A 16,459-nucleotide genomic window follows, 5' to 3' on the forward strand; every position below is an offset into this window, starting at 1 on the left:
TGGGTATTGTAGTTGTAAGAAAGCTTGACAGAGATCTTGTAGGTGTTTGTCTCTGTCTGAGGGGTTGGAGCAAATGCAGTTGTATCGCAGAGCTTGGCTGTAGACGATGGATCGTGTGGTGTGGTCAGGGTGAAAGGTGGAGGCATGTAGGTAGGAATAGCGGTTAGTAGGTTTCCGGTATAGGGTGGTGTTTATGTGACCATTGTTTATTAGCACTGTAGTGTCCAGGAAGTGGATCTCTTGTGTGGACTGGACCAGGCTGAGGTTGATGGTGGGATGGAAGTTGTTGAAATCATGGTGGAATTCCTCAAGGGCTTCTTTTCCATGGGTCCAGATGATGAAGATGTCATCAATATAGCGCAAGTAGAGTAGGGGCTTTAGGGGACGAGAGCTGAGGAAGCGTTGTTCTAAATCAGCCATAAAAATGTTGGCATACTGTGGGGCCATGCGGGTACCCATAGCAGTGCCGCTGATCTGAAGGTATACATTGTCCCCAAATGTAAAATAGTTATGGGTAAGGACAAAGTCACAAAGTTCAGCCACCAGGTTAGCCGTGACATTATCGGGGATAGTGTTCTTGACGGCTTGTAGTCCATCTTTGTGTGGAATGTTGGTGTAGAGGGCTTCTACATCCATAGTGGCCAGGATGGTGTTATCAGGAAGATCACTGATGGATTGAAGTTTCCTCAGGAAGTCAGTGGTGTCTCAAAGGTAGCTGGGAGTGCTGGTAGCGTAGGGCCTGAGGAGGGAGTCTACATAGCCAGATAATCCTGCTGTCAGGGTGCCAATGCCTGAGATGATGGGGCGCCCAGGATTTCCAGGTTTATGGATCTTGGGTAGTAGATAGAATATCCCAGGTCGGGGTTCCAGGGGTGTGTCTGTGCGGATTTGATCTTGTGCTTTTTCATGAAGTTTCTTGAGCAAATGCTGTAGTTGCTTTTGGTAACTCTCAGTGGGATCATAGGGTAAGGGCTTGTAGAAACTCGTGTTGGAGAGCTGCCGAGCAGCCTCTTGTTCATATTCTGACCTATTCATGATGACAACAGCACCTCCTTTGTCAGCCTTTTTGATTATGATGTCAGAGTTGTTTCTGAGGCTGTGGATGGCATTGTGTTCCGCATGGCTGAGGTTATGGGGCAAGTGATGCTGCTTTTCCACAATTTCAGCCTGTGCACGTCGGCGGAAGCACTCTATGTAGAAGTCCAGTCTGCTGTTTCGACCTTCAGGAGGAGTCCACCTAGAATCCCTCTTTCTGTAGTGTTGGTAGGGAGACCTCTGTGGATTAGTATGTTGTTCAGAGGTATTTTGGAAATATTCCTTGAGTCGGAGATGTCAAAAATAGGATTCTAGGTCACCACAGAACTGTATCATGTTCGTGGGGGTGGAGGGGCAGAAGGAGCGGCCCCGAGATAGAACAGCTGCTTCTGCTGGGCTGAGAGTATAGTTGGATAGGTTAACAATATTGCTAGGTGGGTTGAGGGAACCATTGCTGTGGCTCCTTGTAGCATGTAGTAGTTTAGAAAGTTTAGTGTCCTTTTTCTTTTGTAGAGAAGCAAAGTGTGCGTTGTAAATGGCTTGTCTACTTTTAGTAAAATCCAGCCACGAGGAAGTTTGTGTGGAAGGTTGGTTTTTTATGAGAGTATCCATTTTTGAGAGCTCATTCTTAATCTTTCCCTGTTTGCTGTAGAGGATGTTGATCAGGTGATTCCGCAGTTTCTTTGAGAGCGTGTGGCACAAGCTGTCAGCATAGTCTGTGTGGTATGTAGATTGTAATGGATTTTTTACCTTCAGTCCTTTTGGTACGATGTCCATCTGTTTGCATTTGGAAAGGAAGATGATGTCTGTCTGTATCTGTACAAGTTTTTTCATGCAGTTGATAGATTTCCACTCCATACAGCTAAATCCAGTGCCTTGCATAATGACAGGTTTCAGAGTAACAGCCGTGTTAGTTTGTCTTCGCAAAAAGAAAAGGAGGACTTGTGGCACCTTAGAGACTAACCAATGTATTTGAGCATGAGCTTTCGTGAGCTACAGCTCACTTCATCGGATGCATACCATGGAAACTGCAGCAGACTTTATATACACACTCCTGCTTATAGTCATTTTCACTCTAGGGCTCTCTGAGCTGCAAGAGGGGTGGGGGGCCCTTCGTCTGTTTCAAGTGGGACTTAGTTCAAAAATAATTGGAATATTTCAGGATTTGTTTTTAGACAGAATTGGCGGGTTTAACCAAAACTTAAATTTTTGGAGGCCAGATTTGAATTGGCTGCGCGTTAAATGGTTTTTTAATTACAGTAGCCCCCAGAGATATTGATTGCAACCGAGGACTTCTTGTGTCTGGGTTCTGTACAGACCTGAAATGAGCCAGTGTTTGCCCCAAAGAGCTTACAATGGAACTCCCAGAGCTTGCAATTGATTGTACAGGGGGTATCCCCTTGGAAATCAATGGGGCTTAGTGCTGGGGTCTATCCATACACTCAATTGCGGGATTGGAGCCTCAGTTAACCCTTCGTCCTGCCACAGTGCCGAGAACCTGCAGGATGGCATCTTAGCCCTGCTGGCGAAGGAGTGAAACTGACCAGTGTAGAGGCACTGTGTACGTTCCTATCCTGCCCTCACTACCATAGTGTTTGGTCACTTTTCAGTCCATGCCATAAGCAAGGTGACTCCCATCTGTCCCCTGCAGTTCATTCTTTCACCAGGGGGAGAGCTGTGTGTGCAGTGGAGGTGCTGGTTTTGGTAGGGTCTTTTTATATATGCCTGTGCTGTGCTGTTTTTATAGTGGAGAAGGCTGATCAGGGAGGGCACATAGAACTAGGAGGAAGAGGTGGGGAAGTTTGAGATGATCCCTAGATCCTGTGGCAGTCAGTTCCAGCATCGTGGATGGGCTCTCAAAGAAGCTCTGTCTCTCTCACAGAGGAGCTTCACCTGGGTGGTAGAAAGTGCCGTGGGACTGGAGGAGTGGGGCTGTCAGCCACAATCTCCATCCCAGAGCTTTCGGCTCTAGGGGTCCCTGACCCAGGCCCATGGCCTTGAAGAGAAAGAACGAGACTCTGAGATGAGAGAGGCCCAAAAAGGGAAGAAATTATTGGTGTTGGGCCAAGTGAATTAGAGGCTGGTGATGCAGAGAAGATTCCTTCATCACTGACTGGGGCTGCTCCCAGTTTATGTAACTGGTTAGCAGAGCCTCACAAGTCTTCCTAGACCTCCAGAAGAAGGCAGAATGGCTGATCTCCCCTCCCAAGGCATTGATCTGGTGTGGATGGTGCCAGGGAAGAACAGTGGGGGGAGGGGTATTGCAGGTCAGGGCAACTGCACCTGTATTTGCCCCTCATGATCCAGCCAGGGAAGCCACTTAGGCTTCTGGATCCCAGTGATCACCTCTCTTGGGCAGAGACCTGGATCTCTCTCCTTCCGGGGGATTTCCAGGCTGCAGAGCTCCCTGCCTACACTGTGCGCTCCCCAGCAAGCCAGGCTGCCTGAACTGGCCTGCTTTTCCCTCCTTCCTCAGAGGCTACAAACAGCCCAGTCTCCACGGGTATAAGATACCACACAGCTGTTAGCAAGCACATTGATTCTTAAGGTAAAAGCATTGTAGGGAAAACCTCTTAAAAACCAGCAAAGAACCAACACGCCTGCTAATAAGCTTTCCAAAGATCACCCTGCTTCCAGCCAGGTAACTCACAGGCAGTGGGTTTCTCCTCGGGGAGCGGCTTCCAGCGGTTGAGGTTTTGCACAACCAGAGGCGTTACATTTGCATACCCCTCCCCTTAGAGATTTCCTGGGAAATGTACTTAACTTTAAAAAGCCCCATAGTTTCAGATGGTCCCTCAAAGCCCATAACCCTTCCCTGGGTTTCCATCGGAGACGTCACATACAGTCCCACAATAATACATAACCGCCTGCCTTTGTAATACAATGAACTGCTAAGCTACTTAAACTTAGTTCTGTAAGGTACAGCCAGGATAGTGCAGGGAAATTGTCTTCTCTGTCCCATGTCCATGCAAGGATCCCTCTTCCCCGCCCCCTTGGGGCTGGGGTCGATGGTGGGAGACAGTGGCTGGTGAGGCAAGCCTGTTTCTATAAATAATCCGGAGAGAGTAGGAGACAAAGTGAAAGTAGGTCAGACAGACTGAGCATCTGGGGGAAGCAGATGTGAATTCAATCCCGCTCTGTGGGGCTCCACGGGAGATGGGCTGTGGGGACTAGAGGGTGAAGGGAGTGTGGGCGGGGGTAGTTAGCCAGCAAATAGCTGATCCCCAGAACGCTTTCAGGGCTGCCCTGCCCTGTCCTGTGGGATCAGGGGAATCACCGTAATCTTGATCTCCTTCCCTCCAGCAGTGAATCAGTCACATCTGTAGGATGTTGTTCTGCTTCGCTGGTGCATTTCAGGCCCTCGCCTAGCCTATTTCTCAGCCCTTTCTTTAGGGCAGGGATGACAGGACTAGAGCGCGGTGATGCCGGGTTTCCTCAGAAGTTTTGCTCTTTAGCGATTAAAGTGGGGGGCACCTGGGGTTCTGTCCCCAGCTCTGGGAAGGGAGTGGGTTGTAGTGGAGAGAGTGGGGCAGCAGGGAGTTGACTCCTGGGTTGTGCATCTGTGACCACAAGAACTGCAGCACCTAGATCTGGATCTAGGCTTTTAGCTTGTCCCCTCCCTGGCATCTCAGCACCAATGATCCCTGGTGGAGGCAATTAACTTTATGCACCTCGGGTGTGGGGGAGACTTGCCTGTGATGGTGGGGGCAGGGGTGAGCTCTGGGTTCAAAGCCACCCCCTGCTGCTGCTCTGTGCTTGTCCTCGCTGCTGCAGCCATTCAAATCCCGTGGGCATCTCTTGCACTGTTAGGAGCTGCAGGACTTGTCCCTGTTGGGAGCAGCAGGAGGCAGCGAAGATAAAAGGGGCTCTCAGTACCAAATATCCCTCCAAATGCTGCAGATTGCTTCAACCCCCATCCCGCTTCCTCCCTCCCATGGTTCTGGGATCTGGCAGCAAGGACAGGGAGCCCGGATGGCGAAGGAAGGTTCACCTGGCTGGATGCCAGAGAGTGGGACACTTGGCTGGTCCCAGGCTGCTGCTGTGGAGGCTGTGGCAGGTTGTTTTAACCCCTTTGTGGGCAAAGCCCAACTGGGGTTTGCGACTTTCACGGCTGCCTTCTGCAGCTCTGTGTGTGTGCACGGAGCACCCCCTTGTGGGCTGTTGGTGTCATTGATCTGTGATGCCTGCATGGTTGAGAGAAGGCTACACACAGGCCTCTGCCCTTTGAGCTAAGGGGGAATCTCCTTCCCCTTCACCCCCCTTTGCTGGCAGCAGTAGTAGATCCCGAATCCTCCCATTAGGGCAACTTGATCCATGCACCTTAACGTCCTTTCGCTGGAGGGTTGTACGAGTGTCTCCTTGTGAGGTGCAGGTTCTGTGTCGAGGGGCGTGGAACAGGCACCCCAAGTGGCATGTTCAGTGGGGGGATAGAGGCACAAGTGCATCCCCTTGGTGCTGGGGGCTGCATTAGCCCTCCCTGACGGGGCTGTTTGGTGTGTCCAGGGGCATGGGGGTGGGGATGTTGCGGGAGCACCGCCACATGGACCTCTCCCTAGCCAATCCCACCTGAGCCGCCCTTTATAGCCAATGAGGCACCACCATCCTGCTGATATGCTTAAAATCCCCGTCCCCTTTGTGACTGTGTGCCTCTTTGCTGAGTGGGGCGGGGCCTGAAAGGGGAGCTCTGTCCCCCAGGCTGGGTGCGCCCCCTCCTGACTCCTCACGCTGCTCCCTCTCTCTTTCCCTTACAGTGGAGGAGGTCTTAGCCAAAGCCAAAGAAGACTTCCTTAAGAAATGGGAGAGCCCCTCTCAGGTACTGTGCCCCCAACCCAGATCACACCCCCCGCAATCAAGGCCTTTGCAGCCCCAGGCTGATTACTCCACAGTCACCCCCTAGATCTCTTTCCCCATCACTGAGCCACCTTGCCACACAGCCTCCTCTGATGGTCTGGGGGCTGTTTTTGTTCCTGGGGGGCGGGGCTGAGTGGACCATGTTGCTCTCCCCCCGGCCCCCCCAATCTGCCCTCTGGTAACTGGAGGGCCAAGAACTCTGTAGGTTCAACTCCACTCTGCTGAGGGAGGGGGACACAAACCATGTGGGACTCCTCCTGATCCAGCCTGTGTCCCCCATCCTCCTTCTGAGGCTCCAGCGTGGTCGTCCAGCTCAGCCCAGCCCCAGATTGGCTCCCAGGGGGGTTGTGCTAACAGGGACCCTGTTCAAAGGGCCTCCATTTGCTGCTTACGCTTGAGTGCAATGCCCCAGTGCCCTGGGTCTGTCCCCACTGGAAATCCCGCCTGGGGTGGTTGTGGGTAATTCCTGAGGCAGATTCTGGTCCCTCTGCAGCACTGTCACTTTGCTAGTCCTACCGCACACCCTGTGTCATTAACGCCATGGCACTGATGGAGAAACTGAGGCCCAGAGGGGAAAGGGACTTGGTCATGGGTATAGGAAGTTGGTGGCAGAACTAGGAAGAGATCTTTTGACTCCTAGTCTCCTGCCCTCTGACCACTACACTTCACTCCCTCTCCTCACAGACCGAGGGCTAGAACCCAGGAGTCCTGACTCCCAGCCCCCCCTCCCCCCCTGCCCCACTGAATGGATCTGGGCGGGTCGCCTGTCTGGAACTGGAGTTTGGTTCTGCCCAAGGAGCAGGGAATCCCTTGTCAGTGTCTCCTTAAAAATGTAGTGGTTTCCTTTGGCGCCCTCTGGTGGTGAAATGTGACATGTACTTCATATGGATGTTCTCAAGAACAACCCCAGTGCGGGGCTAGCGGGTGCTGTGCTGCAGGGAGTGGCGGGCTCAGTAGGGGGCGATCTTCCGTCGCAGTCAGTGATGACCCTGGGGGGGCTGCCGTTCTGGTGAGCTATAAAAACCGAATCTCTGACCAGGGGCGGCTCTACCAATTTTGCTGCCCCAAGCAGTCACTGCTGAATTGCTGCTACCGGAACAGCGGCAGAGCTGCCACCAACTTGCTGCTGTGGGACATGGACTGCCACCCCATTCTGAATGCCGCCCCAAGCACCTGCTTGGAAAGCTGGTGCCTGGAGCCGGTCCTGGCTCTGACCCCCCTCATGGTCATTAAAGATCCCTCCAGTCTTGCAGTGCAAATCCCACTGTCCTGGGCAGGTTCCTTCCTGATGCCCCCAGGACCAGTCTGGCCCCACATCACGTTTGTTTTCCCCCTTCCAGAACACGGCCAGTTTGGATCAGTTTGATCGAATCAAGACCCTGGGCACGGGCTCATTTGGGAGGGTGATGCTGGTGAAACACAAAGAGACTGGGAATCACTATGCCATGAAGATCCTAGATAAACAGAAGGTAAGACGCTGAGGGCTGCCATAGAGATCTGGCCTGGGGCCGTGGAATCCCCAGTGCAGGGGAGGGATTTGGGGCTAAACCCTGCGTGGGGACGCTGGAGAGGGGAGTGCGTGGGAGGTGTAGGGGGTGCTGCGCCAGCAGAGGAAGATCTAGTGTTGCTACTTCCTTTTCTCTCCCAGGTAGTGGAGATGAAACAAATTGAGCACCCCCTCAACGAGAAATGGATCCTCCAGGCCATCAGCTTTCCATTCCTCACCAAGCTAGAGTATTCTTTCAAGGTAGGTGTCCTTCGCTTGCCAGCCCGGCCCTGGGCTCTGTCTGCCTCCGACTCCCACAATCCCCTTGATTTGTTTCCTATTTAAAACCAAAGCTGTGCTGAAGGGATCGAAGGGCACAGTCTGCATCTCTTGTATCCTGAGAACAAACCTTCCTGGTGTGACGTCTGGGATCAGGTTTGGAGCTAAGAAAAATCAGTTTGGATCATTCCCCTTTTTCACTCTCTTCTGTTCTGCTTTTGACTCCAGGTTTTGAACAGTGATACTTCCCCCACGCAACCTGGTCAGTTTTGCTTTCGTTCCTAGTCAGTTTCAGTTTCCGGCTCCCATGCGCTGGCCCTAGGGCATGAGGTCTGGCTTGCAGGGGAGTCTCAGAGGAAGTCCTAACTCCATGCACAGTTGACTTTGTGGAGACTTTGAAACTATCACATGGGATCATTTCCTCCTGATGGAGTTTCTGTGAAAGCTAAAATTCAGGCCCCTGGTGATGCGGCTTGGACCCTCTTCCCTGAACCTGGATTTTGGGGCCTGTGAGCTACACCCTGTGTGTAGGGGGGAGAGCAAAGGTAGTTGTCCCTTAGAGCTCCACAGCACCCCCTGTGGCTGGCCTGATTAAAGAGGGGCTGGTTCTGAAGAGAGACCTGTCTCCTCGTCTGTAAGCCTGTGCTTAGTGGGTTGTAGCGAGGAAGAGTTGTCAGCTCAGAGGAGGCTACAGGATAAACTGAAGCCCCCTGCGGGAGCCTGGAGGCTAGGGTGATGGGTGTGTTAGCAGTAGGCAGTGCTGGAAGGGTCGTTTTCTTGGGGGCCCCTCATCGTCCCAGGGTTAAATAGCTTTGATCTCTGGCCCCTTGTCCGCAGAAGCTGCTACAATAGAAATATCCCACCTGCTCCGTGCCAGCTGTGTGGGGCTGGGCTGTGTAGCGCTCGGGTGACACGGTGGCACTGGGGCCAGCGGCTGCTGTCACACAGGCTGGCTCGCTGAGCCAGTCGCTTCTCCTACGACAGCGTAAAATAAATACCCCGCAGGTGTAAATGTGGGAGAACTTCATTGAAATCAATGCGATTGCTTTGGATTTATCCCACTGAGCTAGGAGTCTGGCCTGGTACGTGCTGACTGGGCGTTGGGGCCTGTCTCATTGGTAGAGGGTCAGGAAGGCCCATGTCACAGCCCAGAACGGCCTGAGCAGGGAGATCAAGGATGGGCTGCCTTCGTCCCCTTCGAGGACAGCAGGGTTCAGGCATTGTTCCCCGTATGCTCTAGGGCACCCACCTTTACCCTGGTCCTGGCTCAGGGCATCACCTCACACTCTGTGGGTTTGTAGGGTCTTTTCCCAGTGAAAGAGCCTCACACAGTAACATCCTTAACCTCTGTTTATTAACAGTTACCAGAACAGAATACACCCGCTCCGCATACAATGCCCATTACTCCCAATAAGGCAGACCAACTTTTCCTGGTGGCCAGTCGGGATCAGGTCGTCCTGGGTCTCCAGCTTCTGCCCGGTGTCACTGGCAGGGTGTTGAGGTCTGATATTGGGCTGTGTCCTGGAGCTGGTTCCAAGAACTTCCTTTTGGACCCCAGTTTATAGAGTGAAACTTGAGTCCTGCTTAGCTCTACCTTAACCCATCTTTTTATACAAGTAGTACAAAATAATTCTCTGACCAATCCGAACATAGTGTGAAACAATTCTTTACCCAGTCGGATCCCACCACCTTAGTTGATGTACACCTAGCAAAATTAGTTATGTAACAGAAACAATCAAAGAACCAGACAGAAAGCAGACAGATAAACAATAGAGAAGTGGGGACCAGCAAGGAAAACAATAAAGAAGTAGAGATTTCACACCCGCACTGCTGATAAGTGATTCCTTTGAACATCCTAAGATCTGTTTCTTTGCCTGGTGATGGTGGGTCCTAGTAGGACAGAATTGCCTTCTGAACAGCCCGATATTACCTTGTTTTGATATAATTTAGCTGGAATGTGAGGATGTGACTTTCTGCTTCTTGGCTGCTGGCTCCTGCTCTCCTAATGCGGCTGCAGAAAAAGGTCTCTGACCGTCCAGCACGGGGCACTGTGCCCATGCCCCGGCTGGACCCTCTCTTCAGGGCTAGCTGGAAATTGACCCTGGGCTCGAGGGCAGGGGCAGTGGTCTCTGCTGGCTTGTGCGCGGGTGCTTAGTGCTCATGTTCTCATCACTGAGCCGGGTCGGCTTTCACTAGCAGAATGTTTCAGAGGGGCAGCCGTGTTAGTCTGTATCAGCAAAAACGAGGAGTCCTTGTGGCACCTTAGAGACTAACAAATTTATTTGGGCATAAGCTTTCGTGGGCTAAAACCCACTTCATCAAATACAAGGAGTGGAAAATACAGTAGAGAGGGAAAATTCACAGCCCCCCAACGTGAAGCAAAAACTCACCAGCAACTACACACCACACAACAAAAACACTAACCCAGGAACCAATCCCTGCAACAAATCCCGTTGCCAACTCTGTCTGCATATCTATTCAAGGGATACCATCATAGGACCTAACCACATCAGCCACACCATCAGGCTCGTTCACCTGCACATCTACCAATATGATATATGCCATCATGTGCCAGCAATGCCCCTCTGCCATGTCCATTGGCCAAACCAGACAGTCTCTACGCAGAAGAATAAATGGACACGTTAGAGAGCTTATTCCTTCACTCTCCCTGTTCCCTGGTCCTTCTCGCATGAACAGAGAGCAACAATACCCGAAGTCCAAAGGTGCAAACAATTCGATGTTTATTGGGGTGAACTTCCAGCAAGCTTAAATCCAAGTTCCTTTTTCCTTATTTTTGAATCCCAACTTACTTCCTGTTTGTCCCTAATTTATATAGTAATATTCCTAGCTATACCTTAACCAATCATTCTACTGAAATTTACCTAACCAATCCTAATATATTGTAACATGATTAGCTAACCAATTATATCCCACCACCTTAATTAGTTTACACCCAGCAAAATTAATTATACAGCAGACAGAAACAATCACAGAACCAGACAAAGACCATGCAAATAAACAATAGCAAAGTGGGAACTATAATGACAAAACAATACAGAAGTGAGGATTTCACAACTACATCTATAAAGACATAAGGGTTTCCCAGGTATGTCTATTGATAAGTGAGTTCTTACCAGACAGAAAACTATCAAACTAAATTTCCTTTTACATCTTCTAGGCTCTTCCCTTTCTCTGGTGGTGATAGATCGGACCACCTTCTTAACAGCCCCATATTGACTAGTTTGAATGTGAGGATGTGACCGTTCGCTTCCCAGCTTATGTCTGCCTCTGCTGCTTAGCCAAGGCATTGGCGTAAAAACAGGGCCTCAGACTGTCACAGTGAGAGAAGGCCCTTACACAGATTCTTTCTTGTATACCTCTATTACTAGCTAAATGATAAATATATACCTAAATTCTTAAAGTATAGGCCTTTACAGGCAGGCCTGAATATCTATATCCTAACAGCACAGATCTGACATCAAGAATTATAACATTCAAAAACCAGTAGGTGAACAGTTCAGTCTCCCTGAACACTCAATAACAGACTCAAAAGTGGCAATTCTTCAACAAAAAAACCTTCAAAAACAGACTCCCAACGAGAAACTGCAGAACTGGAATTAATTTGCAAACTGGACACCATCAAATTAGGCCTGAATAAAGGCTGGGAGTGGATAGGTCACTACAAAAACTAATTTTCCCACTGCTGATACTCACACCTTCTTGTCAATTGTTTGAAATGGGCCACCTTGATTACATTGAACTCATTAGCACTACAAAAGTGATTTTTTCGTCCCTTCTTGTCAACTGTTGAGAATAGCCCACTAGCGGAATGGCTTTGTTGGGCTCAGCGGAGTTACTTTGCAGTGGTGAGGGAGGGTGAAGCCAGCCTGGTCAATTTCACACACCGCTTTTGAGAAAAAAGAACAGCAGTACTTGTGGCACCTTAATTTGTTAGTCTCTAAGGTGCCACAAGTATTCCTGTTCTTTTTATGGATACAGACTGACACGGCTGGTACTCTGAAACCTGCTTTTGAGAAGTTTCACTTCCTGCTTCTGCTCCTTTGGCTGTCAGACCTGGCGGCAGGTTGGGTTTCCCCTTTGATCGGAGACATCAGAGCTGGGAAATCCCTCTTGGGCCTGCCCGCCCCTGCCCCTAGACCAAAGGTGGGGGAGGAGTTGAATTTTCTAGGGCTCTAGTACTAAATACTCCAAGCAAATAAACCTTGCGCCCTCTCATTAGTGAGTCTGTTCCCCAGCCGCGTCTGTGCAGCAACTCCCACTGCAGGTGTGTGCCTGGGACCTTCGGCACCAAGCGCAGCCCCTCTGGCCCTTGAGCCAAAGAAGTAACAGCAGCAGCTGGTGGCAGTAGTAGGCTGTTATCTCCCAGGCAGCAGGTGCACTGCATTGTGTGCTAGGGGGAAGCCAGGCCAGTTCATCAGGCTCCCTTGAGGAGTGTGGGGTTAGTGCCCTGAAAAGGACAGGGCTAATAAAGGAGCAGGGGTGTGGTGAGCAGCTTCATCCCGGTGTTGCAGGCACTGATGGGGGGCCAGAGTGACTCCATCCCTTGCACTCAGTTTCTGCTGCATTTCCTTCTAGGATAACTCCAATCTGTACATGGTGAAGGAATACATCCCGGACGGGGAGATGTTCTCCCACCTACGGCGGATCGGGAGGTTCAGGTGAGTGTTGCCACGGGAGCCGATGTTGGGGACAGCGTTGCTAATAGATAGAGCTGGGTCCTAATCCTGCCTCTGCCATTCACTCCTTGTGGGGATGGGGGAGAATCACTCTGTGCCTCCGTTTCCGCAGCTGTAAATTTGGGATTTAGTTGAGTAGAGAACTAGACCTTTTATCCACTAGCAGCATCTGCAGTGATGCTGGCTTTGATCCTCATGCTGCAGGGCGTGACCTGATCCCCAGCTGGGCTGGTCAGGAAGGGATTCCCCATGGAGAGAGCTGCTGAGATCTTCTGCCAGCATGAGCCACAGTCAGTGGCAGGGATGCCAGGGCCAGATGGGGCCAGGCTGGATGGAGCTGGAGGTCCATGGGGGTGTGTGTTGGGGGGAGAGGGGAGATGCTGGTCTGGGAGGGGTTTGCCAGGCTGGGTGGACTCAGGGGCTAGCAATGGTGGGTGGGATGTGTGGGCTAGGGCAGATGGGGCCACCAGGCCCAGAAGGGTTGGGGCATCTTGTCTGGGGTTGCCTGGGTAGATGGAGTCAGGGATCTATAAGGAAGGTGAAGCAGCCGCGTAGCCAGGTGGAGGGCACAGGGGGAGCGATCACCCAGCGGCGCTCCGGCGGCCGGCCTCACTTGCGCCGGGTGTCTGCAGCCGCCCTGACGCTCCCGCTGCCGAGATGCCGCCGAAGGCCCGCAGCAGGTGGAGGTTTCTTTATTTATCGCCAAGACATTCAAAAGGCGCCACTTGTGCTCAGTGGGGGAGGGGCCGCTCCCCCGTTCCCCCCCTAGCTACGCCACTGAGGTGAAGGTGGGGGCAACAGGGGGCCGAGGGTGCTGGGCTGGCTGAAAGGGGGCGGATCTGGCCCGGGATGCCCACGTTCTCCTCCCACCTCATTGCAGTGAACCTCACGCCCAGTTCTACGCTGCGCAGATCGTCCTGACCTTTGAGTATCTGCACTCGCTGGATCTCATCTACCGAAACCTGAATCCAGAGAATCTCCTGATAGACCAGCAAGTGATCTTGGTGATGCCCCTTGGTGATGCATCATCTTGGTGATGCCCCTCCCCCACTCCTTCCCATCTCCATCCCCATCCCAGCACTGGTTCCTGGCTCCCTGCCGTGATCTCCTGCCTGTCTAAGTCTCTCTCTGCTGCCATCCCCTTCCCAAAGCCAAGACACCCCCAGAAATGTAACACGGACAGAATACATCAATCGTCTGCTCCCCCCCCCATTCCCCTCCTGCTGTCACAGCCTCCAGGCTGATCCAGCTTCTCCCCTCTCTGTGTTTTGGCTCCAGATGACGGATTTTGGTTTTGCCAAGCAGGTGAAAGACCGAACCTGGACTCCATGTGAGAGCCCAGAATACCTGGCCCCCGAGATCATCCTCAGCAAGGTGAGCTGGGGAGGGCCTGTCCTCTGCCTGATCTCTAGCTGATCCCTGGCCACCAGGTGGTTCCTCCCGACCCCCAAATGTTCGGTGCATGACCCCAGCCTGCTTTCCCTGGGCAGGGTTATCCCAAGGCTGTGGACTGGTGGAGTCTGGGCATCTTCATCTACAAGATGGTGGCTGTTTACCTCCCATTCTTCGCGGACCAGACCATGAAGCTCCATGAGAAGATCCTCTCTGGCGAGGTATTTGGGCTGTGGGAGGGGACACTTGTGTGATTTTGTGGGGGGCAGGATTTCGCCAGCAAAAGGGTTGTGCCAAGTCTCAGTGACTGATCAGAGAGATGTTTACATGCACCACACACATGTTCATGCCCTCCCATGCTCCCCCAATCCCCAACACGTGGGCATCCTCCCTGTCATGTACCCCATTCCCCCTGCACCCCAACACATAGACCCTCCTTTGCCACATACTCCTGTTCTTCAACATATGGACATCCTCCCCATTATGTCCCCCACTCCTACGCCCCAAACATGGACCCTCCCTTGCTGTGTACCCTACTTCTCCAATACATGGACTCCATTCCCCACCCCACCACCACTGGGCTCCCTGTAACTCTCATGGGGACTCCTGGAACAGGTGATTTTGGTTTTCTTATACACTGTCGTGAATTGCAAAACTCTCCACAACTCTGCTACGTTGCAAAACTAAATGTTCCTTAAACACATCAGTCACCTCCAGGCAGTGGTAGAGCACTCATCACCATAGTAACCAAGAGCCCATAATATTCCTCTGCCCACCCCAGCGCCTTCTCGCCAAGGATCTCAAAGCACTCGTGTCGGACACGGTCAGCTTTAAACCTAGTGGGGTTTTTAAAAAGCAAAGTTGTGTGGCCTAGTGGGAACTCAACAGACCTGGGTTCTGTTCGCGGTTCTCCTACCAGCCTGCTGAGTGACTTTGAGCAAGTCACTTCTCCCTGTGCCTCAGTTTCCCCTTATGTAAAATGAGGATAGTGATGTGGCAGCCCTGTGGAGGAAAAATGCTCAATAAGAGCTGGGGAGCTGCTGCTAATTAACCATTTCAGCTCCTGTGTCAGTCCTCAGTAGCCTGAGGACTAACTTCTTGTCCACTCATTGTCCTGGAGTGTTTTTAAAGGGCTTGTTCTTTATTATTAGGTGTATTACAATAGTGCCTACAAGTCCCAGTCATGGGTCAGGACCCCATTGTGCTATAAGGCCGTACATTACTACGTGTATTATGGTAGTGCCTACGTGCCCCAGGTGTAGCCCAGGACCCCCCCTGCGCTAGGGGCTGTACATTACTAGGTGTATCTATGAATCTAGCCATGAGGGCAGGGCAGACCTCTGTCTCTCCTCCCCACCCCAAGTCCGGTTCCCGGCTTACTTCAGCTTTGACCTGAGGGACCTGCTCCAGAACCTACTGCAGGTGGACCTCACCAAACGCTTTGGCAACCTCAAGAACGGGGTCAACGACATCAAGAACCACAGGTGGTTTGCTACCACCGACTGGATCGCCATCTACCAGAGGAAGATAGGAGGGCGGCGGCAGGCAGAGGAGAGCCTGGGTAACTCCCACCTGGTGCAGCCTCCGTCAGCAGGAATTGAACCTGAGATCATCAATTCCCAGGCCTCTAGGAGCGCATTGGTTACTGGGACTCTGTAGCAGGGTGTTGTGGCTGGGTGCAACCACTAGGGGGAGATATGCTCACCCAGCATTGGTTTAAAGTCGGGAGCCCTCAGTCACCTGTTTGTAACATGGTGGCAAAAGCAAGGTCCTGTCCCCACCCCCTGAGGACAACAGCCTACTACTGTTGCTGCCAGCTAATGGCGTTATTACTCCATGTCTGGTGGGAGAGGGCTGTGCTGAAGGTCCGGATTAAAACCCTTCTGATGATGCAAGTGGGGGCTCTTACGGGGATCCAAGGGGCTCCTGCCCCCCTACCCTTCACTGATTGCAAAGTGAGAGGAGGGGGTTCTGGCTAGATAAAAGGAAGCTTGAGGAGGCGCTGATCCTGCATCCCTCACCTTGTTGCGTAGGGGCCCGATCCTGTTTCCCTTAAGAGTGCTGGGGGCCCTGATCCTGGGCTCCTAAGTGGGGTCATGGGCTCCCCCTTCCATGATTGCAAAATGTGAGGGTTTCTGGCTGGATTGGGGATGGGGGGGCTGATCCTTGCCTGCCTTGTTGCAAAGTTGGGGCCTGATCGTGCCCCCGCAGCAGACCCAGGAGTGTGTGGGGGGTGTACAAATGTTGATCCCTCACCTCGTCCCCAACCTCCCCCTCCCCTCCCTTTGCAGGTGGAAGCTCCCTTTATACCAAAGTGCAGAGGCCCTGGCGACACGAGTAACTTCGACGACTACGAGGAAGAGGAGATCCAGGTCTCCACCACTGAGCAGTGCGCCGAGGAGTTTGCTGAGTTCTAGGGCCAGCAGGGCACCCCTCCGCCCCCGACCCCCAGGAGGGCATGCACGGAGCAGGTGGGGGTGGGGTTGGATTTGATCCCACCCCACCCCGGGAAACACGTCTGTGTCCTCCGACAAAACTTGTGTCACTGCCCCCACTTCCTCTTTAACAGTGTGCTTTGTTGTAAACATATTTGAAACAATTACCAATAAAGTTTTGTTTAAAAAAAAAATCAGACTGGCATGTGGGCTGTTGGGCTCCAGGGGACAGTTGTCGTGGCTGGGATGAGCCGGGAGCTGTTCAAATCCCCGGAGGCTCAAGG

General features: G+C 52.2%; 1 protein-coding gene across 1 annotated transcript; it reads left to right on the forward strand.

Annotated features, from left to right (window-relative positions):
* Window positions 1–2,445: 2,445 nt before the first annotated feature.
* Window positions 2,446–16,157, forward strand: LOC140900691 (cAMP-dependent protein kinase catalytic subunit alpha-like). Its single transcript, XM_073318335.1, has 11 exons — window positions 2,446–2,455; window positions 5,787–5,848; window positions 7,227–7,355; window positions 7,535–7,633; window positions 12,248–12,330; window positions 13,229–13,343; window positions 13,588–13,722; window positions 13,839–13,961; window position 14,027; window positions 15,104–15,265; window positions 16,030–16,157. The coding sequence occupies exons 1-11, from the start codon at window positions 2,446–2,448 to the stop codon at window positions 16,155–16,157; spliced, it is 1,047 nt and encodes a 348-aa protein (XP_073174436.1).
* The last annotated feature ends 302 nt before the right edge of the window (window positions 16,158–16,459 follow it).

The sequence above is a fragment of the Lepidochelys kempii genome, chromosome 20, assembly GCF_965140265.1.
Source record: "Lepidochelys kempii isolate rLepKem1 chromosome 20, rLepKem1.hap2, whole genome shotgun sequence".
Taxonomy (NCBI): domain Eukaryota; kingdom Metazoa; phylum Chordata; order Testudines; family Cheloniidae; genus Lepidochelys; species Lepidochelys kempii.

Bases quoted from the DNA above. Each gene is read 5' to 3' on its own strand.
- LOC140900691 (XM_073318335.1), top strand. The intron at 5,849-7,226 runs GTACTGTGCCCC...TCCCCCTTCCAG, and splicing joins AATGGGAGAGCCCCTCTCAG to AACACGGCCAGTTTGGATCA. The intron at 7,634-12,247 runs GTAGGTGTCCTT...ATTTCCTTCTAG, and splicing joins AGCTAGAGTATTCTTTCAAG to GATAACTCCAATCTGTACAT.